General features: G+C 38.7%; 1 protein-coding gene across 1 annotated transcript in view; it reads left to right on the forward strand.

The window, feature by feature from the left end:
- GUCY1A2 (guanylate cyclase 1 soluble subunit alpha 2) overlaps positions 1-27,555 on the forward strand; it is a 474,198-nt gene that overhangs the window by 64,601 nt on the left and 382,042 nt on the right. The window contains exon 3 of the mRNA XM_068989029.1: positions 21,111-21,232. Coding sequence (XP_068845130.1) covers positions 21,111-21,232 — 122 coding nt within the window. The remainder of the gene's footprint in view (positions 1-21,110; positions 21,233-27,555) is intronic.

The raw sequence follows: 27,555 nt of genomic DNA on the forward strand, positions 1-27,555 counted from the left end.
TCTGTGTCCTAACCGCTGATATCAAAGAAGCTGAAGTTGCCCAGGTCTTTGAAGACCTACAACACCTTCTAGAACTAATATCAAGAAGCGATGTCCTTTTCATCATAGGAGACTAGAATGCTAAAGTAGGGAGTCAAGAGATACTTGAAGTAACAGGCAAGTTTGGCCTTGGCGTACAAAATTAAGCAGGACAAAGGCTAACAGAGTTTGCTCAAGAGAATAGGCTGGTCATAGCAAATACCCTTTGCTAACAACTCAAGAGGTGACTCTATACATGGACATCACCAGATGGTCAATACCCAAATCAGACTGATTATGTTCTTTGCAGACAAAGATGAATAAGCTTTATACAATCTGTAAAAACAAAGTCCTGAGATGACTGTGGCTTAGATCATGAGCTCCCTATTTCAAAATCCAGGCTTAAATTGAAGAATGTAGGAAAACCCACTAGGCCATTCAGGTATGATCTAAATCAAACCCCTTATGATTATACAGTGAAGGTGACAAATAGATTCAAGGGATTAGATCAGGTAGACAGAGTGTCTAAAGCACTGTGGTCAGAAGTGTATAACATTGTATAGGAAGCAGTGGCCAAAACCATCTGAAAGAAAAAAAAATACAAGAAAGCAAAGTTGTTGTCTGAGGAGGTTTATGAATAGCTGAAGAAAGAAGAGAAGAGAAAGGCAAGAGAGAAAGGGAAAGATATATCCAGCTGAGTGCAGAGTTCCAGAGAATAGCAAGGGGAGATAAAAACACTTTCTTAAATGAACAATGCAAAGAAATAGACAAAAACAATAGAATGGAAAATACTAGAAATATTCTCAAGAAAATTGGAGATACCAAGGGAATATTTCTTGCAAGTATGGGCATGATAAAGGACAGAAATGGTAAGGACCTAACAGAAGCAAAAGAGATTAAGAAGAGGTGACAAGAATACATAGTAAGACTACACAAGGAAAGTCTTAACATCCTGGATAACCACAATGATGTGGTCACTCACCTAGAGCCAGCCATGCTGGAGTATGAAGTCAAGTGGGCCTTAGGAAGCATTACTGTGAACAAAGCTAGTGGAAGTGGTGGAATTCCAGCTAAGGTGTTTAAAGTCCTAAAATATGATGTTGTTAAAATGCTGCACTCAATATGCCAGCAAGTTTGGAAAACTCAGCAGTGGCCACAGAACTGGAGACGGTTAGTTTTCATTTCAATCCCAAAGAAGGGCAATGCCAAAGAATGTTCAAACTGCTATACAATTGCACCTATTTCACATACTAGACGGTTATGCTCAAAATCCTTCAGTTAGGCTTCAGCATTACATGAACTGAGAACTTCTGGATGTCCTAGCTGGATTTAGGAAAGGCAGAGGAACCAGAGATCAGATTGCCAACATTCGTTAGATCATTGGGAAAGCAAAAAGGTTCCAGAAAAACATCTACTGCTGTTTCATTGACTGTACACAAGTCTTTGTGTGGATCACAACAAACTGTGGGAAATTCTTAAAGTGATAGAAATACCCAACCACCTTACCTGTCTCCCGAGAAACCTATATGCAGTCAAGAAGAAGCAGTTAAAACCGAACATAGAACAATTGACTGGTTCAAAATTGGGAGAGGACTATGACAAGGCCGTGTATTGTCACCCTGCTTATTTAACTTATATGCAGAGACCATCATGCAAAATTCTGTGCTGGATGAATCACAAGCTGGAATCAAGGTTGCTGGGAGAACAACCTCAGATATGTGGATGATACCACTCTATTGGCAGAAAATGAAGAAGAACTGAAGAGTCTCTTGATGAGTGTGAAAGAGGAGAATGAAAAAGCTGAAATTCAACATTAAAAATACTAAGATCATGGCATCCAGTCCCATCACTTTATGGCAAATAAAAGGGGAAAAAGTGGAAGCAGTGGGAGATTTTATTTTGTTGGGCTCCAAAATCACTGTTTATGGTGACTGCAGCCATGAAATTAAAAGATGCTTGTTCCTTTGAAGGAAAGCTCTGACAACCTAGACAGCATATTAAAAAGCAGAGACATCACTTTGCCATCAAAAGTCTGTCTAGTCAAAGCTATTGTTTTTCCAGTAGTCATGTGTGGATGTGAGAATTGGACCTTAATAAGATTGCATACTGAAGGATTGATATGTTCAAATTGTGGTGCTGGAGAAGACTCTTGAGAATACCTTGGACTACATGGAGATCAAACCAGTAAAAACTAAATTAAATCAACCAACCCTGAATATTCTTTGGAAGCTGAAGTTCCCAAACTTTTGCCACCTGATGCAAAGAGCCAGCTAATTGGAAAATACTGTGATGCTGGGAAAGATTAAAGGCAAAAGGAAAATGGGATGGCAGAGGATGAGAAGGTTAGTAAGCATCACTGACTCAATGCACATGGATTTGCCCAAGTTCTGGAAGATATTGGAAGACAGGAATGTCTGGTGTGCTGCTTTCCATGTAGTCACAAAGAGGTGGACATGACTTAATGACTGAACAACAACATTTTGCTGACAAATGTTCGTATAGTCAAAGCTATGGTTTTTCTGATAGTCATGTAAGTTATGAGAACTGGTCCTTAAAGAAGATTGAGTGCCAAAGAATTGATGCTTTCAAATTGTGGAAAAGACTCTTGAGAGTCATTTAGGGATACTGGCATGCTATAATACATGGAATGGCAAAAAGCTGGACATGACTTAATGATTGACCACTAACAACAAGAAGGCAGCATATACACAGGTCTTGCTTTTCTGTCTATTCAGCCAGTCTGTTTCTGTTGGTTGGGGCTTTTTAAATTTTTAAAAAAATTTTTTTAATTAATTAAATTTTTTTTTTTACTTTATAGTTAAGGTAATTATGATGTGTATGCTCCTATTGCCATTTTCTTAATTGTTTTGGATTTGTTTTTGTGGGTTATTTGCTTCTGTTGTGTTTCCTTCCTAGAGAAGTTTCTGTAGTATTTGTTGTAAAGCTGGTTTACTGATGCTGAATTCTCTTAACTTTTGCTTGTCTGTAAAGTTTTTTATTTCTCCATCAAATCTGAGTGAGATCATTGCTGGGTAGAGCAATCTTGATTGTAGATTTTTCCCTTTCCTCACTTTAAATTTATTCTGCCACTCCCTTCTGGCCTGCAGGGTTTTTTCTGAAAAGTCAGCTGATAGCCTTATGGGGATTCCCTTGTATTTGTTTTTTGCTTTTCCCTTCATGCATTTAATATTTTTCCTTTGCATTTGGTTTTTGTTAGCTTGATTAATATATGTCTTGTGTTTCTCCTAGTGTTTCTCCTGTATGGGACTCTAGGTACTTCCTGTTCTTTGGTGGTATTTCCTTCTCCATATTAGTGAACTTTTTTACTATAATCTCTTCAAATATTATCTCCAACCCTTTTCCTTCTTTTTCTGTACCTCTATAATTCAAATGTTGCCATGTTTAGTATCGTTGCAGAATTCTCTGAGATTGTTCTCAATTCTTTACATTCTTTTTTCTTTTTCTTGCTCCTCAGCCATTATTTACATCATTCTATCTTCCAGCTCAGTTATTGGCTCTTCTGCCTCAGTTATTCTGTCCTTGATTCCTTCTAGAGTGTTTTTAATTTCAGTTATTGAGTGGTTTGTCACTGTTTGTTTTTTTCTTTAGTTCTTCCAGATCCTTGTTAAATGCTTCTTGCAGTTTATCTATTTTATTTTGAAGGTTTTTACTTGAACTTTACTTTATTTTGAACTTGTTTGCTATCATTACTCTAAATACTTTTTGAGATAGATTTCCTATTTCCTATTCATTTATTTGGTATTGTAGGCTTTTACCTTGCTTTTCCATCTATAACAGATTTTTTTGGTTGCCTCTTTGGTTTTTGATGGGAGGGACTGTATTCCCCAAGTGTTTGACCTCAGGTTTCCAGCAATGGGATGTGCAGGCTGTTGGGTAGAGCTGGGTCTTGGTATTGAGATATGGACCTCTGGGATACTTCACTTTGATTCATATTTCCTGGAGCTTGACTTCATCTGTTACTCCAGTACTTTGGACTAATGTCTCCTACAATAGGAGCTCAAGCCTGATCTCTGGTCTGTGAGCTGGGTTCCTGCTAGGTGCAGAGTGCAGCAATAACAAAAGAAACAGAACAATAATAAAGAAGAAAAAAAATAAAATACATTTAGAAAACTAACAAATGTATTAGAAAAAATCAAGAAACTGTATGAAACAAGCAGTGGAGGATAAAACTGAACTCCAATAGCAAAGAAGAAAGAGCATAGTAGCATTTAAAAAAATAAAAGTGAGCAGAACAATAACAAAGAATAAAAAATAAAATGTATTCAGAAAACTAGCAGATAAATTAGAAAAAATAAGACTACTTATGAAACAACCACTGAAGGGTGAAAGTAATCTCCACTAGCAAAAAATAAACCCCTCCCACCAAAAGAAAAGAAGGAAGAAAAAACCTTGTCTTTTGAGGACTGGGGTTTAGGTGGAGAAGGGTTTAAGTGATGACTGGACTTAGGTGGTGTCAGAGTCTTGGTTCTTATTCCATGCCCCAGAAAAGGCCCTGGGTGAAGATAGGTGGTGAACTCGGGCTCAGCCTAGTCAGTGGGGCCTTCAGGATGCCTCTGGCTTCAGGGCATGGAGGGCCAGGCCTGGGGCCTCAGGAGGCTCCTCAGTGCCAAGGGGTGGGGAAATACCTGGCAGTTTCCCTGCTCCTTGAACCCAAAAGGACCATCCCCCAGCTGACTTGGATCCTTCACACCCTGACACCACCTAAACCTGACCCGTTCCTCCACTCATGCACACAGGAGCTACATGGGTGGAGGGGCCCCTGAAGGATGGAGGGGGGCCCAGGTGATCGAGGGGAACCTGTGTGGCAGAGTGGGCCCTGGCGTGTGGAGGCAGCCCTCATGTGTGGAGGGGCCCTGGAGGGCTGAGGGGCCCTGCAGGGCAGGATCCCAGCCTGGAGCCTTAAGAGGCTCCTTGGGACTGAGTGGTCACAAAGAAGTACCAAGGAGCCTCCCAAGCGTATCCCAGGGGACCCTCCCCCAGCTGGTTTGCCTCTTTCTCCTTCTCTCCTCACTCTCATGCCCCAAAGACTTACTAGGGCAAAGAGTGCCCCAGAGGTTGGAGGACGAGGCCCAGGGATAAGTGGGTGGGGGAACATCAAGAATGTTCTCCCCAGTTCTCCTACTCTGCGGGTCTTTCCTCCTCCCCACTGATCTGGAAGCAAGCATGCCTCTTCTGATGCTTGAACCACTGCCTTTCACTCCTTCAGCCACCCCTCACCTGTGCCAGGCCTGTTGAGCCTTCACTTCTCTCCCTGCTCCTTGCTCCCCCGCTACATCCTACCTGGATGCTCAGGGGTTCCTCCCATCTGCCTGGTTGTTTGAGGTCCCCCACCAGAGTTTGGTGAGTGTCCTAGATGTGAGGAGACAGGAACTCCCTGTCTTCTCTCTCTGCCATCTTGGTTTTACCTCCAGGAGGTTTTAAATCTCAGTTTTAATTTCGGTTTTTGTGATTGGTCTGTTTATAGTTTCTATTTCTTCCTAATTCAGCCTTGGGAGACTACCTTTCTAAGAAATTGTCAATTTCTTCCAGGTTGTCCATTTTATTAGCATACAGTTGCTTGTAGTAGTCTCTTATGATTCTTTGTATTTCTATGGTGTTGGTTGTAACTTTTTTTTTTCATTTTTCATTTTAGTGATTTGAATTCCTTTCCTTTTTTTTTCTTGATAAGTCAGGCTAAAGGTTTATCACTTTTGTTTATGTTTTCAAAGAACCAGCTTTTAGTTTCATTGATCTTTGCTATTGTTTCCTTTGTCTCTGTTTCATTTGTTTCTGTTCCGATCTTTATGTTTTCTTTCCTTCTACTAATTTTAGATTTTATTTGTTCTTCTTTCTCCAGTTGTTTTTGGGGTAAGGTTAGATTGTTTATTTGAGATTTTCCTTGTTTCTTGAGGTAAGGTTTTATTGCTGTAAACTTCCCTTTTAAAAGTGATTTTGCTGCATCCCATAGGTTTCAGATTATTGTACTTTCATTTTTATTTGTCTGTTGTAATTTTTTGATTTCCTGTTTGATTTCTTCAGTGATATATTGGTTATTTGGTAGCATATTTTACCCTCCATTTATTTGTGTTGTAGTTTTTTCTCATAGTTTATTTCTAATCTCATAGTATTGTGATCAGAAAAGATGCTTGATATGATCTCAATTTTCTTAAATTTACATAGGCTGGCCTTGTGGTCGATCTTGGAGAATATTCTGTGTGCACTTGAGAAGAATGTGCACTGTGCTACTTTTGGATGGAATGCTCTATAAATCTGATCTAATGTGTTATTTAAGGCTATGTTTCCTTCTTAATTTTCTGTCTGGGAGATCTGTTGACAAAGATGGGGGTGTTAAAGTTCCCCACTGTTGTTAGGTTACTGTTGATTTCTCCTTTTGTGGTTATTAGTATTTGTTTTACATATTGAGACTGAGGTGCTACTCTGATGGGTGCATAAGTGTTGACAATTGTTATGCCTTCTTCCTGGATTAATCTTTCAATCATCATATAGTGTCCTTCCTTGCCTCTTGTTATATTCTTATTTTAAAGTCTATTTTGTCTAATATGAGAATTGCTACTATAGTTTTCTTTTGATTTCCAGGTGCATGGAATATCTTTTTCCATCCCTCCACTTTCAGTCTATATGTGTCCCTAAGTCTGAGGTGGGTTTCCTGACTAGAAGAGTTCCTTTAACATTTGTTGTAAAGCTGATTTGGATTCTCTTAACTTTTGCTTGTCTTTAAAGTTTTTGCTTTCTCCTCAAATCTGAATGACAGCCTCACTGGGTAGATTATTTTTGGTTCTATGTTCTTTCACTTTAAATATATTATGCCATTCCTTTCTGCCTTGCTGAGTTTATGCTGAGAAATCAGCTGATAACATTATGGGAATTTCCCTATATTTTAATCTATTGTTTTTCTTAATATTTTATCTATTTTTGCTCTTAATATTTTATCTTTAATTTTTGTCAATTTGATTACTAGGTTTCTTGGCCTGTTCCTGTTTGTTTTTATTCTGCCTAGGACTCAGTGAGCTTCTTGGACTTTGTTGACTGTTTTTTCCCTGTGTTATGGACATTTTTGCTATATTTCTTGAAATATTGTCTCAGGTCTTTTCTCTTTCTCGTCTCCTTCTTGGACCCTTATAATGCAAAATTTGGTGTGTTTAATGTTGTCTCAAAGATCTCTAGATTCTCTCCATTCTTTTTTTCTTTATTCTGTATTGTGGCGGAGATTTATACCATTCTGTCTTCCAGATCACTTATCCATTCTTCTGCATCATTAATTCTACTATTGGTTCCTTCTAGTTTTATTTTTAATTTTTTTTTCAGTTTGTGTATTATCCATCCTTGTTTGTTTATAATTCTTCTAAATGCTTATTAAGCATTTCTTGCATTTTCTCATTCTTTCCCTCCATTATTTTTCAGAGATGCTGGATCATCTTTACTGTCATTATTCTGAATTCTTTTTCTGGAAGATTGCCTATCTCCTCTTCATTTAGTTATTTTTCTGGTGTTTTGCCTTATTCCTTCATCTGGGACATAATCTTTTGCTTTTTGGTTTTCTTTAACTTTCTTTTATTGTGGTTTTTGTTCTGGAGTCTGCAGGATTGTAGTTCTTCTTGGTTCTTTTGTCTTACCTTTAGCGGATGCAATTATCTCAGAGGCTTGTGCAAGCTTCTTGATGAGAGGAACTGTCTCTTTGCCTTTTAGAGTCCATTTTTCTGCTTTTAAGTTCCTTTAACCATATGAAAATGGAGAGCATCTGTGATCACTAACACTTAAATTTAACATGTATTTACTCATATGTATTGTTATTCTTTATGAAACATAGTTGTAACTCCATGAAAAGGAGTTTGTTTCTTCCAGTTTAAGGGATATCAGGCAATTGAGAGTAAATGCTGGCAAATATATTTTACATGTTTCTGGGGGAGGTGAAGTTGCTTTTCCTAATCTTTTTCTCCAAAATTTTAAACTTTTTATTTTGTATTGGGATATGGCTGATTAACAATGTTATGGTACTTTCAGGTGAACAGTGAAGGGACTCAGTCATACACATACATGCATCCATTCTCCACCAAACGCCACTCTCATCCAAGCTGGCACATGACATTGAACAGAGTTCCATGTGCTATACATTAGGTCTTTGTTGGTTATCTGGTAAATATAGCAGTGTGTACTTGACCTTCCCAAACTCCCTAACTGTCCCTTCCCTCTGGCAACTATAAGTGTGTTTCCTAAATCTGTGAGTCTCTTTCTGTTTTGTAAGTAAGTTCATTTTGTATCATTTCTTTTTAGATTCCACATATAAGGGATGTCATGTGATATTTCTCCTCTGTCTGACATGCTTCACTCAGTATGACTCTGTAGGTCTGTCCATGTTGCTGCAGATGGAATTATTTCATTCTTTTTAATGGCTGAGTAATATTCCATTAAACGTATATACCACTTCTTTATCCATTACTCTCTTAGTGGACATTTAGGTTTCTTCCATGTCTTGGATATTGTCAACAGTGGTGTAATGAATGTTGGGGTGCATGTATCCTTTTGGATCATGTTTTTATCCAGATATATGCCCAGGAGTGGGATTGCAGGGTCATATGTTAGTGATACTTTTAGTTTTTAAAGGAATCTCCTTGCTGTCCTCCATAGAGACTGTATAAATTTACATTCCCATCAACAGTGTAGGAAGGTTTCCTTCTCTGCACACCCTATCCAGCATTTGTTGTTTGTGAGTTTTTTTGATGATAGCCATTCTAACCGGTGTGAGGTACTATCTTATTGTAGTTTTAATTTGCATTTCTCTAATAACTAGTGTGAAAGCCACTCAGTCATGTCTGACTCTTTGTGAACCCGTGGACTGTAGTCTGCCAGGATCCCCTGTCCATGGAATTCTCCAGGCAAGTATACTGGAGTGGGTGGCCATCCAGTTCTATTGGTTGGGGTTTTTCCAATCCAGGAATTGAACCCAGGTCTCCCACATTACAGGCAGATTCTTTACCATCTGCATCAACAGGGAAGCCCTAATAACAAATGATGTTGAACATCTTTTCATGTGCCTATTGACCATCTGTATGGAAAAATGTCTATTCAGGTCTTCTGCTCATTTTTTGAATGGGTTGTTTGCTTTGATGCTGTTAAGCATCATAAGCTGTTTGTAAATTTTGGAGACCTATCCCTTATTGGTCAAATAATTTGTAAAGATTTTCTCCCAATCTGTGGGTTGTCTTTTTGCTTTGTTTATTGTTTCCTTTACTGTGCAAAAGCTTTTGAGTTTAAGTAGGTCCTCTTTGTTTATTTTTGCTTTTATTTCCATTATTCTGGGAGATGGATCGAAAAAGATATAGTTGTGAGTTTTGTTAGAGAGTGTTCTACCTATGTTTTCCCTCTAGGAGTTTAATAGTGTCTGGTCTCACATTTAGGTCTTTAATCCATTTTGAGCTTATTTTTGTGTATGGGGTTAAGGAATGATCTGATTTCATTTTTTCACATGTGCTTGTCCAATTTTCCCAGCACTGTTTGTTGAAGAGACTGTCTTTCCAACATTGTGTAGTCTTGCTTCCTTTGTCATAGTATAATGGACCATAGGTACATGGGCTTATTTCTGGGCTTTCTATCCTGTCCTATTGATTTGTATATTTATTTTTGTGCTAGAACCATACTGCTTTGATAACTGTAGTATAGTCTGAATTTGGGAAACCTGATTCCTCCAGCTCTGTTTTTCTTTATCAGGATTGCTTTGAATATTCTGGGTCTTTTGTGTCCCCATACAAATTTTGAGATTTTTTTTGTTCTGAAAGTGAAAGTGTTAGTTGCTAAGTTGTGTTCTACTCTTTGTGATCCCATGGACTTTAGCCCACCAGGTTCCTCTGTCCATGAAATTCTCCAAGCAAAAATACTGGATACTATTGGTACTGTCGGGATTGGACTAAATCTGTAGATTGCCATGGGTAGTATAGGCATTTTGACAATATTGATTATTCTAATCCCAAAACATGATATATCTTTCCATCTGTTTATGACTTCTTCAGTTTCTTTCATCAGCAACTTATAGTTTTTGGAGTACAAGTCTTTTGTCTGATTAGGTTGGTTTATTCCTAGATATTTTATTCTTTTTGATGTAGTGGTAAATGGAATTGCTTCTTGAATGCCTCTTTCTGATCTTTCGTTGTTAGTCTGTAGAACTGCAACTGATTTCTGTGTGTTAATTTTGTAACCTACAGCTTTACCAAATTCATTGATGAGTTCTAGTAGTTTTCTGGTAGCATCTTCAGGATCTTCTATGTATACTAAAATGTCATCCGCAAACCGTGACAGATTAACTTTTTCTTTTTCTAATCTGTATTCCTCTTACTTATTTTTTTTCTCTCATTGGTGTAGCTAGGACTTCCAAAACTATGTTGAATAAAAGGGGTGAGATTGGACATCCTTAACTTGTTCCTGATATTAGAGGGATTGCTTTCAGCTTTTCACCATTGAGTATGTAGGTGTAGGCTAGCTGTAGATTTGTTGTATATAGCCTTTATTATGTTGAGGTTTATGCCCTCAATCTGATTTCTGGAGAGTTATCATAAATGGGTTCTGAATTTTGTCAGAAGCTTTTTATGCATTGTTGAGATGATCATATGGTTTTTATTCTTCAGTTTGTTAATGGGTGTATTACATGGATTAACTTGTGGATGTTGAAATATTCTTGCATCCCTGGGTTGAATCCCACTTGATCATGGTGTATGATCTTTTAAATGTACTATTGAATATGAATTGCTAGTATTTTGTTGAGGATTTTTGCATCTATGTTCATCAGTTTTATTGGCCTGTAAATTTTTTTTTGTGGTGTCTTTGTTTGGTTTTGGCATCAGGATGATGGTGGCCTCATAAAATAACTTGGCAAGCTTTCCTTCCACTGCAGGTTTTTTGGAACGATTTCAGAAGAGTCAGTGTTCCCTCTTATCTAAATATTTGATAAAATCTGCCTGTGAAGCCATCAGGTCCTGGAATTTTGTTTTGGGGGAGGTTTTAAATCAGTTTCAATTTCAGTGCTTGTGATTGGTCTGTTCATATTTTCTGTTTCTCCCTGGTTCAGTCTAAGGAGACAATATATTTCTAAGAATTGCTTATTTCTTCCAGGTTGTCCATTTTATTGGCATACAGTTGTTCATAGTAGTCTCTTGTAATCTTTTGTATTGCTATGGAGTCAATTGTAACCTCTCCGTTTTTATTTCCAATTTTACTGATTTGTGTCCTCTCCCTTTTTTTCTTGATGAATCTAACTAAAGGTTTATCAATTTTATTTTTTCAAAGAACCAGCTTTTAGTTTCATTGATTTTATGATTGTTTACTTTGTGTCTATTTCATTTATTTTCTCTGATCTTTATGATTTCTTTCCTTCTGCTGATTTTAAATTTTATTTTTGTTCTTTCTCTAATTGTTTCAGATTTAAGGTTAGGTTGTTTACTTGAAATTTTTCTTGTTTCTTGCCATAAGATTGTATTGCTATAAACTTCCCTCTCAGTACTACTTTGGCTGCATCCGATAAGTTTTGGATGTTATGCTTTCATTTTCTTTTTTCTCTAGGGATTTTTAAATTCTTATTTGATTTCTTCAGTGATCCAAAGGTTGTTTAGTAGTGTATCATTTAGTCAGAATGTGTTTGTGTTTAATCTTAGAGTTTTTTTTTTTAGTGTATTTCTAATCTCATAGTATTGTGATCAGAAAAAATGCTTGATATGATTTCAGTTTTCTTAAAATTGCATAGGCTAGCCTTATGGCTCAGCATGTGGTCAGTCCTGGAGAATGTTCCATGTGCACTTGAGAGGACTGTGTAGTCTTCTGCTTATGGATGGAATGTTCTATACATATCAACTAAGTCCAACTTATCTAAAGTGTCACTTAAGGCCTGTGTTTCGTTATTGATTTTCTGCCTGGATGATCAGTCCATTCAGGAATGTGGGTATTAAAGTCTTTCACTGGTACTGTGTTACTGTTGATTTCTACCTTTATGTTTGTTTGTATTTCCTTGCATATTGAGGTGCTCCTATGTTGGGTGCATGCATATTTAGAATTGTTATATCTTCTCTTGAATTGAACCCTTGATCATTATATAGTGTCCTTTGTCTCTTATAACAGTTTTTGTTTTAAAGTCTATTTTGTCTGGTGTGAGTATTGCTACTTTAGCCTTCTTATGATTTACATTTACATGAAATACCTTCTCCCATACTGTTATTTTTAGTCTATAAGTGTCCATAGGTCTGGGGTGGTTCTCTGGTAGACAACGTATATATGGGTCTTGTTTTTATATCCATCCAGCCAATCTATGTCTTTTGGTTGGTGCATTTAATCCATTTATATTTAAGGAAATTATTGATATGTATGATCCTATTACAATTTTGTCAATTGTTTTGGGTTTATTGTTTGTAGAACTTTTTCTTCTTTTGTGTTTACTGCATAGAGAAGTTCCTTTAGCATTTATTGTAAAACTGTTTTAGTGGTGCTGAATTAATTTTTGTATGTCTGCAAAGCTTTTATTTCTCCATCAAATCTTATTAAGAGTCTTACTTGGTAGAGTAGTCTTGGTTGTAGTTTCTTCCCTTTCATCACTTGGAGTATATCATGCCATTCCCTTCTGGCTTGTAGACTTTCCATTGAGAAATCAGCTTGAGATAACCACCTGGGATTTCTCTTGTGTGTTATTTGTCTTTTTCTCTTGTTGCTTTTAATACTCTATCTTTGTCTTTATTTAATTTTTGTCACTTTGATTACTATGTGTTTTGCTGTGTTCCTCGGGTTTTTCCTGCCTGGAACTCTCTGCCCTTCCTTGAATTGGTTAACTATTTCTTTTCTCAAGTTGGGGGAGTTTTCAACTATTATCTCTTCAATTATTTTCTCTCTATCTTCTCCTCTGGGAACTTTATAATGTGAATGTTGGTGTGTTTAATGTCCCAGAGTTCTCTTAGGCTGTCTTCATTTCTTTTCACACTCTTTTTATATGTTCTGTTTCGTAGCAGTGATTCCACCATTCTGTCCTCCAGGTCCATTATCCATTATTCTGCTTCAGTTATTCTGCTTTTGATTCCTTGAATGGAGAAGGCAATGTCACCACACTCCAGTACTCTTGCCTGGCAAATCCCATGGACAGAGGAGCCTGGTGGGCTGCAGCCCATGGGGTCACTAGGAGTCGGACACGACTGAGCGACTTCACTTTCACTTTTGACTTTCATGCATTGGAGAAGGAAATGGCAACCCATTCCAGTGTTCTTGCCTGAAGAATCCCAGGGACGAGGGAGCCTGGTGGGCTGCCGTCTATGGGGTCACACAGAGTCAGACATGACTAAAGCAACTTAGCAGTAGCAGCAGTGTTGAAGAAAGTAGGGAAAACCACTAGACCTTTCAGGTATAATGTAAATCAAGTCCCTTATGATTATACAGTGGAAATGAGAAATAGATTTAAGGGACTAGATCTGATAGACAGAGTGCCTGATGAGCTATGGATGGAGGTTTGTCACATTGTACAGGAGACAGGGATCAAGACCATCCCCATGGAAAAGAAAAGCAAAAAGCAAAATAGCTGTCTGAGGAGGCCTTATAAATAGCTGTGAAAAGAAGAGAAGAGAAAAGCAAAGGAGAAAAGGAAAGATATTCCCATTTGAATGCAGCGTTCCAAAGAAGAGCAAGGCGAGATAAGAAAGCCTTCCTCAGCAAAGAATAGAGGAAAACAATAGAATGGGAAAGACTAGAGATCTCTTCAAGAAAATTAGAGATACCAAGGGAACATTTCATGTAAAGATGGACTTGATAAAGGACAGAAATGGTATGGACCTAACAGAAGCAGAAGATATTAAGAAGAGGTGGCAAGAATACACAGAACTGTACAAAAAAGAGCTTCACGACCCAGAAAATCAAAGATGGGCTTGATAAAGGACAGAAATGGTATGGACCTAACAGAAGCAGAAGATATTAAGAAGAGGTGGCAAGAATACACAGAACTGTACAAAAAAGAGCTTCACGACCCAGAAAATCGTGATGGCGTGATCACTCACCTAGAGCCAGACATCCTGGAATGTGAAGTCAAGCAGGCCTTAGAAAGCATCACTACTAACAAAACTAGTAGAGGTGATGGATTTTCAGTGGAGCTATTTCAAATCCTGAAAGATAATGCTGTGAAAGTGCTGCACTCAGTATGCCAGCAAATTTGGAAAACTCAGCAGTTGCCACAGGACTGGAAAAGGTCAGTTTTTATTCCAGTCCCAAAGAAAGGCAATGCCAAAGAATGCTCAAACTACCACACAATTGCACTCATCTTACATGCTAGTAAAGTAATGCTCAAAATTCTCCAAGCCAGGCTTCAGCAATACGTGAACCATGAACTTCCAGATGTTCAAGCTGGTTTTAGAAAAGGCAGAGGAACCAGAGATCAAATTGCCAACATCTGCTGGATCATGGAAAAAGCAAGAGAATTCCAGAAAAACATCTATTTCTGCTTTATTGACTATCCCAAAGCCTTTGACTGTGTGGATCACAATAAACTGTGGAAAATTCTGAAAGAGATGGGAATACCAGACCACCTGACCTGTCTCTTGAGAAACCTATATGCAGGTCAGAAAGCAACAGTTAGAACTGGACATGGAACAACAGACTGGTTCCAAATAGGAAAAAGAGTGCATCAAGGCTGTATATTGTCACCCTGCTTATTTAACTTCTATGCAGAATACATCATGAGAAACGCTGGGTGGAAGAAGCACAAGCTGGAATCAAGATTGCCTGGGAAATATCAATAACCTCAGATATGCAGATGACACCACCCTTATGGCAGGAAGTGAAGAGGAACTAAAAAGCCTCTTGATGAAAGTGAAAGTGGAGAGTAAAAAAGTTGGCTAAAGCTCAACATTCAGAAAACTAAGATCCTGGCATCTGATCCCATCACTTCATGGGAAATAGATGGGGAAACAATGGAAATAGTGTCAGATTTTATTTTTTAGGGGCTCCAAAATCACTGGAGATGGTCACTGCAGCCATGAAATTACAAGACGTTTACTCTTTGGGAGGTAAGTTATGTGCAACCTAGACAGCATATTAAAAAGAAGACGTATTACTTTGCCAACAAATGTCCATCTAGTCAAGGCTATTGTTTTTCCAGTGGTCATATATGGATGTGAGAGTTGGACTGTGAAGAAAGCTGAGTGCTGAAGAATTGATGCTTTTGAACTGTGGTGTTGGAGAAGACTCTTGAGAGTCCCTCGGACTGCAAGTAGATCCAAGCAGTCCATCCTAAAGGAGATCAGTCCTGGATGTTCATTGGAAGGACTGATGCTAAAGCTGAAACTCCAATACTTTGACCACTTCATGCAAAGAGTTGACTCACTGGAAAAGACCATGATGCTGAGAAGGATTGGGGGTGGGAGGAGAAGGGGACGACAGAGGATGAGATGGCTGAATGGCATCACCGACTTGATGGACATGAGTTTGAGTAGACTCCGGGAGTTGGTAATGAACAGAGAGGCCTGGCGTGCTGTGATTCATGGGGTTGCAAAGAGTCGGAAACAACTGAGCGACTGAACCAAACTGAACTGAAGTTATTGTTTATCTCTGTTTCTTTGTTCTTTAGAAATGTTTGGTAAACATTTTTTTGCATATTCTCTACTCTTATAGAGATCCTAGATCATGTTCACTATCATTAATCTGAATAGTTTTTCTGGTAAGTTGCCCTTCTCCACTTCATTTAGTTGTTATTCTGGGGATTTATCTTTTTCCTTCATCTGGGACATAATTCTATTTCTTTTCATTTTGGTTGGCTTTCTGTGATTGTGGTATTAGTTCTTCAGACTGTGGGCTTGTCGTTCTTGTTTCTTCTGTCTGCCCTCTGGTGGATGAGGATAAAAGGCTTGTGCAAGCTTCCTGATGGAGGGTTGGGTGTGGGGAAAACAGGGTCATTCTCTGGTGGGCAGGCCCTTGGTCAGTAAAGCTTTAATCCTATTGTCTTCTGATAGGTGGGTTTAGTTAGTTGTTTGACCTGAGGCCACCCAGTTCTGGATTCTGGAGGCTTTATGGTAGGGCTAATGGCAACCTCCATGAGGACTTATGACATGATGCATCTCCCAGGACTGCTGCTACCAGTGCCCCTGTCCCCATGACAGGCCACTTCTGACCCATGCTTCTGCAGGAGGTCCTCAAATACTCACAGGTTGACCTGACTCAGTCTCCAGTTGTGTCACTGTTCCTTTCCCCTGGGTCCTAGTGCACACAGGGTTTTGTTTGTGCCCTCCAAGAGTAGAGTTTCTGTTTCCCCCAGTCCTGTGCAAGTCCTGTAATCATATCCCACTAGTCTTCAAAGTCAGATTCCCTGAGGATTCCTGGTCTGTTTGCCAGATCCCCAGGCTGGGAAGCCTGATATGAGGCATAGGACCTTCACAACAGTGGGAGAACTTCCTTGATATTATTGTTCTTGAGATTGCTGGTCACCCACTTGGCAAACATAAGGTTTGATTTTATTGTGTTTGCATTCCTTCTACCATCTGATTGTGGCTTCCTCTTTAACTTTGGATATAGAATATCTTTGTGTGTGTGTGGGTTCCAGCATTCTCCTGTCAATGTTTGTTAAACAGCTATTTTGGTGCTCTTGCAGAAGAAGATGAACACACATCCTTTTATTCCACTGTCTTGAACCAATCTCCCTCCCTAATTTCTGAAATTGTGCTTTGCCTAAAGCTAGTCTACGCAGCTGAAGTAATTCAGTTTTTAGGTGCCTTGGATCAGGATGAGGAACCAAAGTGGATAACAGAGAGTAGGAATTAGCCACTTTCTTTTTAATTTTTAGTTTAGTCTCTAACTGCTAACCTTCCTTATTCTTCTTTTTCTCTGTTTTGATATTCTGCCTTTGGATCTGTGCTATTTATCAGAGCTCTAGGATTGTACAATCTAGCTCCTCAACGAATTTTTAAAATACCAGTAGCCCATAGGAACTCTCTAAGGCTTTTTTAGTCTGTGAGACCTAGACTTGAATGCAGTGAGCAGCTGTTCAAAGGATCAGACAGATGGAGGACTGGGAGGGAATAGCTGATGGAGGCTCTTGTTAGGAAGTAAAATAACCTCTCAGTACTTCAGGGACTTTATCTTTAAACGTTTCTTCTATGCCTTAACTTATTCATTCATGTTTTCATTTATTTATTCATAGACATCATTCAAGTTGGGAGAATAACTGCTTAAATAATTTATTCATGCAGTGTAATAAATCTTCACCTCTTTTAATCTCCACTGTCACCATCGTCTCTGAGAGAGAGGTTCCACTCTGTTAATAGTTTTCTGGTTTCTACTCCTCTAGTTTCTGATTAAGCATGTCTGAAAGTGAAAGTGTTAGTCACTCAGTCGTGTCTGACTCTTTGTGACTCCATGGACGGCAGCCCACCGGGTCCCCTGTCCATGGAATTCTCCAGGCAAGAATACTGGAGTAGGTTGCCATTTCCTTCTCCAGGGGATCTTTCTGATTCAGGGATCGAATCCAGTGTTCTCACATTGCAGGCAGATTCTTTACCATCTGAGCCACCAGGGAAGCCCTGGGGCTCAAGAATTGATATTTCTAAAGAGTTCCCAGATATTCTGATGCAGCTGGTTCAGGGATCATGTTTTGAATCCATTAAAAACCATACAATAATGTACTGTCATAGAATAAAATCTGAGCTCTTCCTGTGATCTGGGCCTCTGCTTACCCCTCTGATTTCATAGTATTCTACTTTTCACATTTCAGTCTGCTCCAGCCATTTCCAGCCTTCTGTTTGTTTCTCTACTATGGCAAGTTTGCTTAGCCTCAAGGCTTTTGCACATACAATTTCATATTCCTGAAATGCTCTATCCTCAAATGTTTGCATGGATTATTCTTTATACAGGTAAGTCTGTGTTTAAAATCTTATATCCTGAGGAAGAAATGACAGTCAATCTGAAGTAGTCCTCAATCTCTACCCCAAGGATTTTCTACTACATTATTCTATATTATCTCTTTTTATAGTGCTTATGATTAGCTTATATTATCTTAATTATCCCTTTATTTCATTATTTATCTTGTTTACTTCTGTTATATGTAATTTTATCTTTGTAAATGCTTGGTATGTAGGAGGAACTAACAGTTTTTGGTGGGGAGTGGAAGGGGAAAAGTGTGAATAAATGAATAAGTTGTACCTTGATGGTATGTACACAGAGGTATGTATATAGTGGATTGTTGTTTTTCAGTCACTCAGTCATGTCTGACTCTTTATGAGCCCATGGACTGCAGCACACCAGGCTTCCCTGTCCTCCACTCTCTCCTGGAGTTTGCTCAAACTCAGGTCCATTGAGTTGATGATGCCATCCAACAATCTCGTCCTCTCTTGCTGCCTTTTCCTACCCTCAGTCTTTCTCAGAATCAGGGTCTTTTCTAATGAGTCAACTCTTCTCTTCCCTTGAATAAAGATTAAGCTACAGTAATTTCTGTAGAATATTAGAAGTGAAAGTAAGGGTGAGTTAACCCTGATTTTTCTAACTTTAGTGATATTACTTAATATCATATCAATATCATAAGTTTGTCATGGTCAGATTTTGTGGCTGTACATTATTTTATCTAAAAAGTCATCTAGCTTCTTTTTGATGTATTTACATAGACAATGTATCTTACTGAACAAAAACAATAAGTTAAATAAAAGATAATATTTACTGAGTGCTCTCTGTTTTTGGAGTAATATACGGGGTGCTTTATTGGCTTCCCAGGTGGCTCAGTGGTAACAAATCCACCTGCCAATGCAGGAGGCACAGGTTCAATCCCTGGACTGGTTTAATCCCTGGGTTGGGAAGATCCCTTGGAGGAAGAAATGGCAACCCAATCCAGTATTCTTGCCTGGATAATCCCATGGACAGAGGAACCTGGTGGGCTACAGTCCAAAGAATCACAAAGGGTTGGAAATGACTAAGCACACACAAATGGGGTATTGTATTTTGTATTTTATTTAATACTAACAATCTAATTCATAGGATCATTGTATTAAGTTCATTTTTTTTAAGATGAGGAAATCGAGATTTTGAGAATAAATATTTTGTTTAAAGTCACTCATTAAAATGGTGGAGTTTGATTTAAAAATCAACCTGTATTTGTCTGCATTTAATGACTGTGCTCCCAATTCCACCTTTTACTGAGTAATTCCTGCATTCTAGAAACTGTAGTAAGCATTTTGCTTAACTGGTTTACTGGACTCTAATCTTAGTGAGGTGTACAAACATTAAGCCCTTTTATCTTTTCCCTCCAATCATTTCAAACGTGCTAGAATAAATCCTCTTTGATACTAGATTGAGAGAAAATTGCTCTGTTTTCCAAGTAATTTCAGGGAATATGAAGTCCACTCCAGACCAAATCAAATCTTCAGTCTCATATCCTGTCTAATTCTCTGTCCCTCTCTGCCTGGGTCAGTCCTTGGCCTGAGAAACTTGGAATCCAATGTAGAGGTGATGTCATGTATTATTAAATCCTCTGCTTTAGGCCAATCTTTCCTGATTCCTTTTCTCTTCTGATGTGTTATATCGTACTTAGTCACTCAGTCGTGTCTGACTCTTTCCTTTGTCCATGGGATTTTCCAGGCAAGAATACTGGAGTGGGTTGCCAGATCCCCTCCAGGGGATCTTCCATATCCAGGGATCAAACATGTGCCTCCTGTATTCTTTAACACTGAGCCACCTGGCAAGGCATGAATAAAATGGAAAATAGTAGAACCTTTGTTTGTTTCACTGGTGGTTGTAATAATCCCCTCTTGGCTGTGATGCCCTCAGCGAGATATGTAGATAGGCTCTGCCTTTATTGCTTCAGATTCCCTGGTTCTGGGCTCTGTGGATTTCATTCCACAGTCTTGCTAGTGGTATTCCTGCCCCAGGCTGCAGCTTCTAGATTGGGAAAACAATAAGGATGGGACACCCCCAGCTCACCTTTCTTTAGTGGTATTTCCCTAACTCTTGAGAAACTCGTATTTTTTTACCTTATCAAATGGTAGGACTGTAGCGCAGTCCCAGTTTGGTTCGATTTTCCCTGGATAAGTCTCTCTGGTATCGTCTTCTTCTGTTCAGATATATCAGGATGTTCAGAAATTCCACCATGTCAGCAGATATTTAATGAGGAATGAGATACTTAACCCTCAGGCTCTGTCAGAGTGGATCCCTCTTTCACCAACTGGGTTTCTGCAGGGAACATTCTCCTTCTCTCTTTTACTTGTGTTTGTATGAGGGTGTGATGGGGAGAACAGCTGTACTCTCCTAATTATTTTAACTCATTCTTCTGATTATTTTCTTTCAAGCTGTTCCTATTCCTTTGCTTTTGTATGCTGGTGATGAGGTGGTAGTGACATTTAGTCACTTCTTAATTTCTGAAGGTGATGTCTGGTCTTCTCTGCTAATCTTTTGGAACATTAGGGCATTTGACCCTGACCACTATTGTCCGCAGCTTTGGTGCCTTAGCTTTAATTCAAAGGAAACTGGAAAAGTTTCATCAATGCAGGCATTTTATCTTTCAGTCCTCATAAGAAATTTAGGAGTTACCTCCATTTTATAAGGAGGAAAATTAGACTAACAGAGATTATATAAGTTGCCCAAAGTCTCACAGATAAAGGTAAGACTGTGATTCAAATTCTGTCAGAGACCAGACACTTTGTTTGGTTGTTTTCCCTGCACCATACTTCTATCTTCTTGACTGTGATAGAAGTTAAGATGTGTTTACTTTCAACTCAGTTAGTGCCAATGCAGATTATCACGGTTAATTATTCTTTTTCCAGGAAAATTCATTGTAGAAACAAATTGCCAGTGTCTGCGGAGGACTCAAGTAAAGAAACATTAGCTATACAATCTGATATATTTTCGGGTTCTCACCATTTTTTTTACATGTTGTTTTCTTATTAATAATTGCTTCAGGTTCCAGGTCCACATTCCTTATGCTGATATTACTGGTGGGTTATGCCAGATATTATGTTTTAAAGCTTCAGTGATTTTCAAATATTATCAAGCCAAGAATATAAACTACGTATGCTTGGGAGTATGTATAGGAATGCATTTGCAGAGGTTTTGAAAAATTTCTCCGTATGCTAATTTTGTTTTCTTCTTAGTTATAGGGATACAGAAAAGAATTTCTACAATATCTCTAACAGATGCTCCTATGCAGACCATTCCAACAAAGAGGACATTGAAGAGGTCTCAGGAATTCTTCAGTGTACTGCTAATGTACTCGGTATAGTAACTATATATTTATAAGATTGAGAGAGAATGAGTGAGGGGAGGAGAGGAAAGGAAAAGAGTGTTTCAGTTTCACTAAAGAGAGATTTGAAGACTATGGTGAACTGAGACCAAGACCTTGTTTTTAAGTGATTTAATTTCAATACTTCTGATGATGTTTAAATGAAAATTACCTGCATGCCATTTACTCAGAGATTGGAAAATATTATATTAAAAACATATTCCAGGTACACTTTTCTAGATATTCATATGTTAGTATTATTAGCCTCCTGTAATCCATATTTCTCTGGCCCTAACTCTCAGTTGAAACGAGATCTTCCTCTTTTCTCAAAGCCTTTGCTTTATTCTTATTATTTATTTCATTTTTTCTGGAAAGCCTGGTTGGTGCTGGAGGGTGGTTCACATGTACTCATAGTAGGCTCTGCAACTCAAAGGCAGTAAAGCAGGTCATCCATGGAAGTCTCTGTGTCCTACTTGTTGAGGAGTGTCTATCTTGAAAATACTAGTATTTATGACAGAGGGCTGTTTTTAGAAGTTCCCACCATGATAAGGATTACTCTTATACTGCACTGATTTGTGCGGCCATAAGGTACCGTAAGTGAGATGTACTGTCTCGTGATCTGAAGTTCTTGGTGTGTGAGAGCTACATTTTATTATATGCAAAGTAGATAACATAGCAGGAATACATTTTGCTCTAATATCTTACAGAGTTTTTTTGGGGAAAATAAACCTCTTTTCAGTGTTTTTTTGCATTGTCTTTTTGCCTTATGACTCAGACAGAAATCCTTGGAGTTGTGGGGAGTGGTAGTGGGGAAAAACAAATCTTAGTGACTGACTCCATACAAAACTCAGAATCACCTCTCTTTCAGAATCAGATTTTGGAGACTAGGGAAAACTTGCTTCCCTTTCTTTCCCTTTAGGGTAAGTGCTCTCCTTGGAGACATCTGAGTCCCTCCTACAAACAGATTTCAAGTGACCTCAGCTCATGAGTTTATCAGAGTTTTCTAAACATATTAGAGGCACACCTAGCTTTAACACTCAAACTGGGACTACAGCTACACACTGACTACATTTTCTTCCTGGGTAACTTTCTCAAATATAGAATATTATAATAAGAATATGAAACTTTTGTGAGGGAAGCATAGAGTTCTAGGTGGCTTGTCCAAGACAGTATTGGGCAGTGAAAAGGAAGGCCAAAGATTTACTTATATCAATCTTAGTGCAACTGCATGGTGAAATGCTACGCAGACAAACATTATTATTGGAGAAGATAAGGGTTGAGAGTGGGAGGGGGTTGGGTATCACCCAAGAACTGTTTATAGTTTTCTGATTCTGTATTTCCTAGGACTCTCTCATAAGCAATATCAATTACTTTTGATGCATTGTGATTTTTAAAATATAAATTTATTTATTAATATTATAAAGTAATTATATTTATGTATTAATATTGTGAAGTAATTAACCTCCAATTAATAAATTGGAGGTTAATTACTTTACAATATTGTATTGGTTTTGCCATACGTCAACATGAATCCGCCACAGGTATACATGTGTTCCCCATCCTGAGCCCCCCTCCCTCCTCCCTCCCTGTACCATCCCTTTTGAATGAATGGGGTGAGATGGTGTCCCACTATGAGGAATGCATCAAAATCTCGGTCAAGCGATATTTATTATATTGAAAAAATGTTCTTTACTTGCCAGTTCTAAATGATTGCCTGAACCTCACATCTCCTTTCCTTTCCTTATGCTCCCCACTTTGAGAATTGCTATTAGAGGGAGTAAAAGGTGTACAAGATGAAGAGTATGTAAGAATTACTAAAGACTCTTTCTAACTATAACTTGCACATAAGTGTACACAATTCCTACAAGAAATTTTAGTTAGATAATTTGTTGCAATAACCAGCAGTGTCACCACTAGGTGACTCTGTTGGGGCTTCCTAGGTGGCACTAGTGGTAAAGAACCCGCCTGCCAATGCAGAAGGCATAAGAGATGCAGGCTTGATCCCTGGCCTGGAAGATCCCCTGGAAGAGGGCATAGCAACCCTCTCCAGTATTCTTGCCTAGAGAATCCCATGGACAGAAGAGCCTGGTGGGCTACAGTCCATGCTGCTGCTGCTAAGTCACTTCAGTCGTGTCCAACTCTGTGCGACCCCATAGACAGCAGCCCACCAGGCTCCCTGTCCCTGGGATTTTCCAGGCAAGAACACTGGAGTGGGTTGCCATTTCCTTCTCCGGGCCTACAGTCCGAAGTGAAAGTGAAAAGTGAAAGTGAAGTAACTCAGTTGTGTCTGACTCTTAGCGACCCCATGGACTGCAGCCTACCAGGCTCCTCTATCCATGGGATTTTCCAGGCAAGAGTACTGGAGTGGGGTGCCATTGCCTTCTCTGGGCCTAAGTCCATAGAGTTGCAAAAAGTCAGACGTGACTGAAGCGACTGAGCACACACACACAGGTGATACTGTAGGCCTAGCTCAGGTTAGTTGCCTTTCAGAAGTTGCCATGAGGTAGATCAAGTCAGTGAGTGAAAACAACATAGGAAGTATGCTGGCTGATGGTATTGGAAGGAGTAGTTTTTAAATAAGTAAGTATAATTTAGAAGAGGGCTGTGTAACAGCGTTTAGATTTTCATTACCATTAGGTTTTTCTAAAACAGAGATATTAAGTCTGATTTTTTCCCCTGTAAGCAATGGTGGGTAGTTCTCAAAATGCATAAAGCACAGTCTTGTAGATGACTGACCTGTTCACTAGATGATGGCATGTGCCTAAGCTGTAGCTGTTCTCTTGAATAATGTCCTTTCATAATTCTTGAAATATAGACTGAAGACAAAGATAGCAGCTTTACTAGTCGTAGTCAATGAAAGCTTTATTTTTAACAAGTCACTGAAATATGGGTTAATCTTGGTTTGCTTAGATCTTACCTTTTAAAAAAATTACATTTAAAGTCTCTTGTGCAATGATTATGCAAAGGTAAGAACTGATTAGCTCGTTGGAAAGAAAAATACCATAAAGAAAATGAACCTGTTTTGAGTTGGAGAGTTTAACATGGAGAAATAGAGTTTCAACTAAAGAAAGATGTTGTTACCTGGTACAACCAGATAACAACCCAGGTTTGATCTCTGGGGCAGGAAGATCCCCTGGAGAAAGGCACAGCAACCCACTCCTGTATTCTTGCCTGGAAAATCCCATGGATAGAGGAGCCTGGTAGGCTGCAGTCCATGGGGTCACTAAGAGTCAGACACGACTGAGTGACTTCACTTTCACTTTTCACTTTCATTCCGGACTGTAGGAATTCTTGTCCATGGAATTCATGGACAGAGGAGCCTGGCAGGCTATATATAGTCCACGGGGTTGCAAAAAGTCAGACAAAACTGAGCGATGTACACACACATGGTAGAGACTAGAATTGTGTTTGTTCACTCATATGAATGTTGCTTATATTTCACATGTCATAAAAAACATTTAAAATCATAGGTCAGAAAATATGATCAGAGTAGCAATTTTTTTGTCCTTTCAAAATGACCATCTCTATTGACTTGATATAAACTCTAGTTTGACCATTTACTTGCTCTTCAGGTTAAAGTTTGAGATTAGTGACTGGCATGGTATAAAAAGAGAAACCTGAAGAGAAGGAGAAAGATCGTTGTAGAGGACCAGTTACACCTCTGTCATTCATTTTTCCCTTGCTTCTTCCCTAGGACTCCCTGGAAATGTGCCCATTCCAGGGTCGTTTGTACCCTCAGTAATGGGAAAGAACTATTTCTAGACATCAACATTTTTGCCATTGATTTTCCTTTGGTGACTTAGAAGCTAGTTTTTGTTATATTGTCTCATTATTTATAAATTAGGGATACTATACAGACTAGTCCTTATTTTGATACTCTGGTATTCACTGTGATATAATAAAGTCAATAAAGTCATCTAAAGAGGCTTTAAACTCTGTAAAAAGGATATTTAAAGAGAGATAGTTGTGAACAATGCCCTCCCTACTGGAGGCTTTTAGAAGTCTTAAAAGTATTGCTTTATTTAGTAAATAATTTGCATACCAAGGTGTATGATTTTATTTACTTTTCACTAAATTTGTTTTTGATTGAAGGATAATTGCTTTATATTATTGTCTCGGTTTCTGCCGTACATCAACATGAATCAGCCATAGGTATACATGTTCTCTCCCTCTTCAACCTCCCTCCCACCTCTCACCCCACGCCACCTCTCTAGGTTGTCAGAGAACCCAGTTTGAGTTCCTGAGTTGTACAGCACATTCCCACCAGGTATCTATTTTATGTACGGTAGTGTGTGTTTCCATGCTACTTTCCCCATCTGTCCAACTCTCTCTTTCCCCTTACCCTGTCCACAAGTCCACATGTCTGTGTCTCCATTGCTGCCCTGCAAATAGGTTCATTAGTACCATCTACCTAGATTCTATATATATGCATTAATATATGATGTTTGTTTTTCTGACTTGCTGCTACTGCTAAGTCGCTTCAGTCGTGTCCGACTCTGTGCGACCCGACAGATGGCAGCCCACCAGGCTCTACCATCCCTGGGATTCTTCAGGCAAGAACACTGGAGTGGGTTGCCATTTCCTTCTCCAATGCATGAAAGTGAAAAGTGAAAGTGAAGTTGCTCAGTAAGTGTCCGACTCTTCGTGACCCCATGGACTACAACCTATCAGGCTCCTCCGTCCATGGGATTTTCCAGGCAAGATTACTGGAGCGGGGTGCCATTACCTTCTCCTTTCTGACTTAGTTCACTCGAGTTCTAAGTTCATCCACCTTATTAGAATGGACTCAAATGCATTCCTTTTTATGGCTGAGTAATATTCCATTGTGTTTATATACTATAGCTTCTATATCCTTTCATCTGTCAATGGACATCTAGGTTGCTTCCATGTTCTAGCTATTGTAAATAGTGCTGCAATGAACATTGGGGTTCATGTATCTTTTTTGGTTTTGCTTTTCTCAGGGTATATGCCCAATAGTGGGATTAATGGGTCATATGATAGTTTTATTCCTAGTTTTTTAAGGAATCTCTATACTGTTTTCCATAGTGGTTGTGCCAATTTACATTCCCACTAACAATGCAGGCGGGTTGCCTTCTCTCCACACCCTCGCCAGCATTTATTGTTTGCAGATTTTTTTGATGATGGCCATTTTGACTTGCGTGAGGTGATACCTCATTATAGTTTTGATTTGAATTTCTCTAATAATGAACAATGTTGAGCATCTTTTGATGTGTTTATTAGCCATCTGTATATATATCTTCTTTGGAGAGAAGTCTGTTGAGGTCTTCTGTGCCCTTTTTCATCAGATTGTTTGTTGGTCTGGTATTGAGTTGCATGCTGCTGCTGCTGCTAAGTTGCTTCAGTTGTGTTCATCTCTGTGCGACCGCATAGATGGCAGCCCACCAGGCTCCGCTGTCCCTGGGATTCTCTAGGCAAGAGTGGGTTGCCATTTCCTTCTCCAACGCATGAAAGTGAAAAGTGAAAGTGAAGTCGCTCAGTCCTGTCTGACTCTTCGCAACCCCATTGACTGCAGCGCACCGTGAGCTGCTTCTGTGTTTTGGAGATTAATCCTTTGTCAGTTATTTCATTTGCTATTATTTTCTACTATTATTATTGTCTTTTGCCTTTCTCTCATATCTTTTCACCTTGTTTATAGTTTCCATGACTCTGCCAAAGCTTTTAAGTTTAATTAGGTCCCACTTATCTATTTTTGTTTTTATTTCCATTACTGTAGGAGATGCATCATAGAGAATCTTGCTGTGATTTATATCATAAAGTATTTTGCCCATATTTTCCTCTAAGAGTTTTTTAGTTTCCAGTCTTGCACTTAGGTCTTTAATCCATTTTGAGTTTATTTTTCTGTTTGGTGTTAAAAAGTGTTCTAATTTCATTGTCTTACCACATAGCTGTCCAGTTTTCCCAGCACCACTTATTGAAGAGACAATCTTTTCTTCATTGTATATTATTGCTTCTTTTGTTAAAGATAAGTTTCCCATAGGTGTGTGGGTTTATCAGTGGGTTTTCTATCTTGTTTCATTGGTCTTTGTTTCTGTTTTTGTGCCAGTATTGTCTTAATGACTATAGCTTTGTAGTGTAGTCTGAAGTCAAAGAATGATTCTTCCATTTCCATCCTTCTTTCTCAAGATTTCTTTGGCTATTCATGGTCTTGTGTTTTTCCATACAAATTGTGAAATGTTTTGTTCTAGTTCTGTGAAAAATGCCATTTGTAATTTGATAGGGATTGCATTGAATTTGTAGGTTGCATTGGGTAGTATCATCATTTTCATAATATTACTTCTTCCAACCCAGGAACATGG

Source organism: Capricornis sumatraensis, chromosome 16 (assembly GCF_032405125.1).
Source record: "Capricornis sumatraensis isolate serow.1 chromosome 16, serow.2, whole genome shotgun sequence".
Taxonomy (NCBI): Eukaryota; Metazoa; Chordata; class Mammalia; order Artiodactyla; family Bovidae; genus Capricornis; species Capricornis sumatraensis.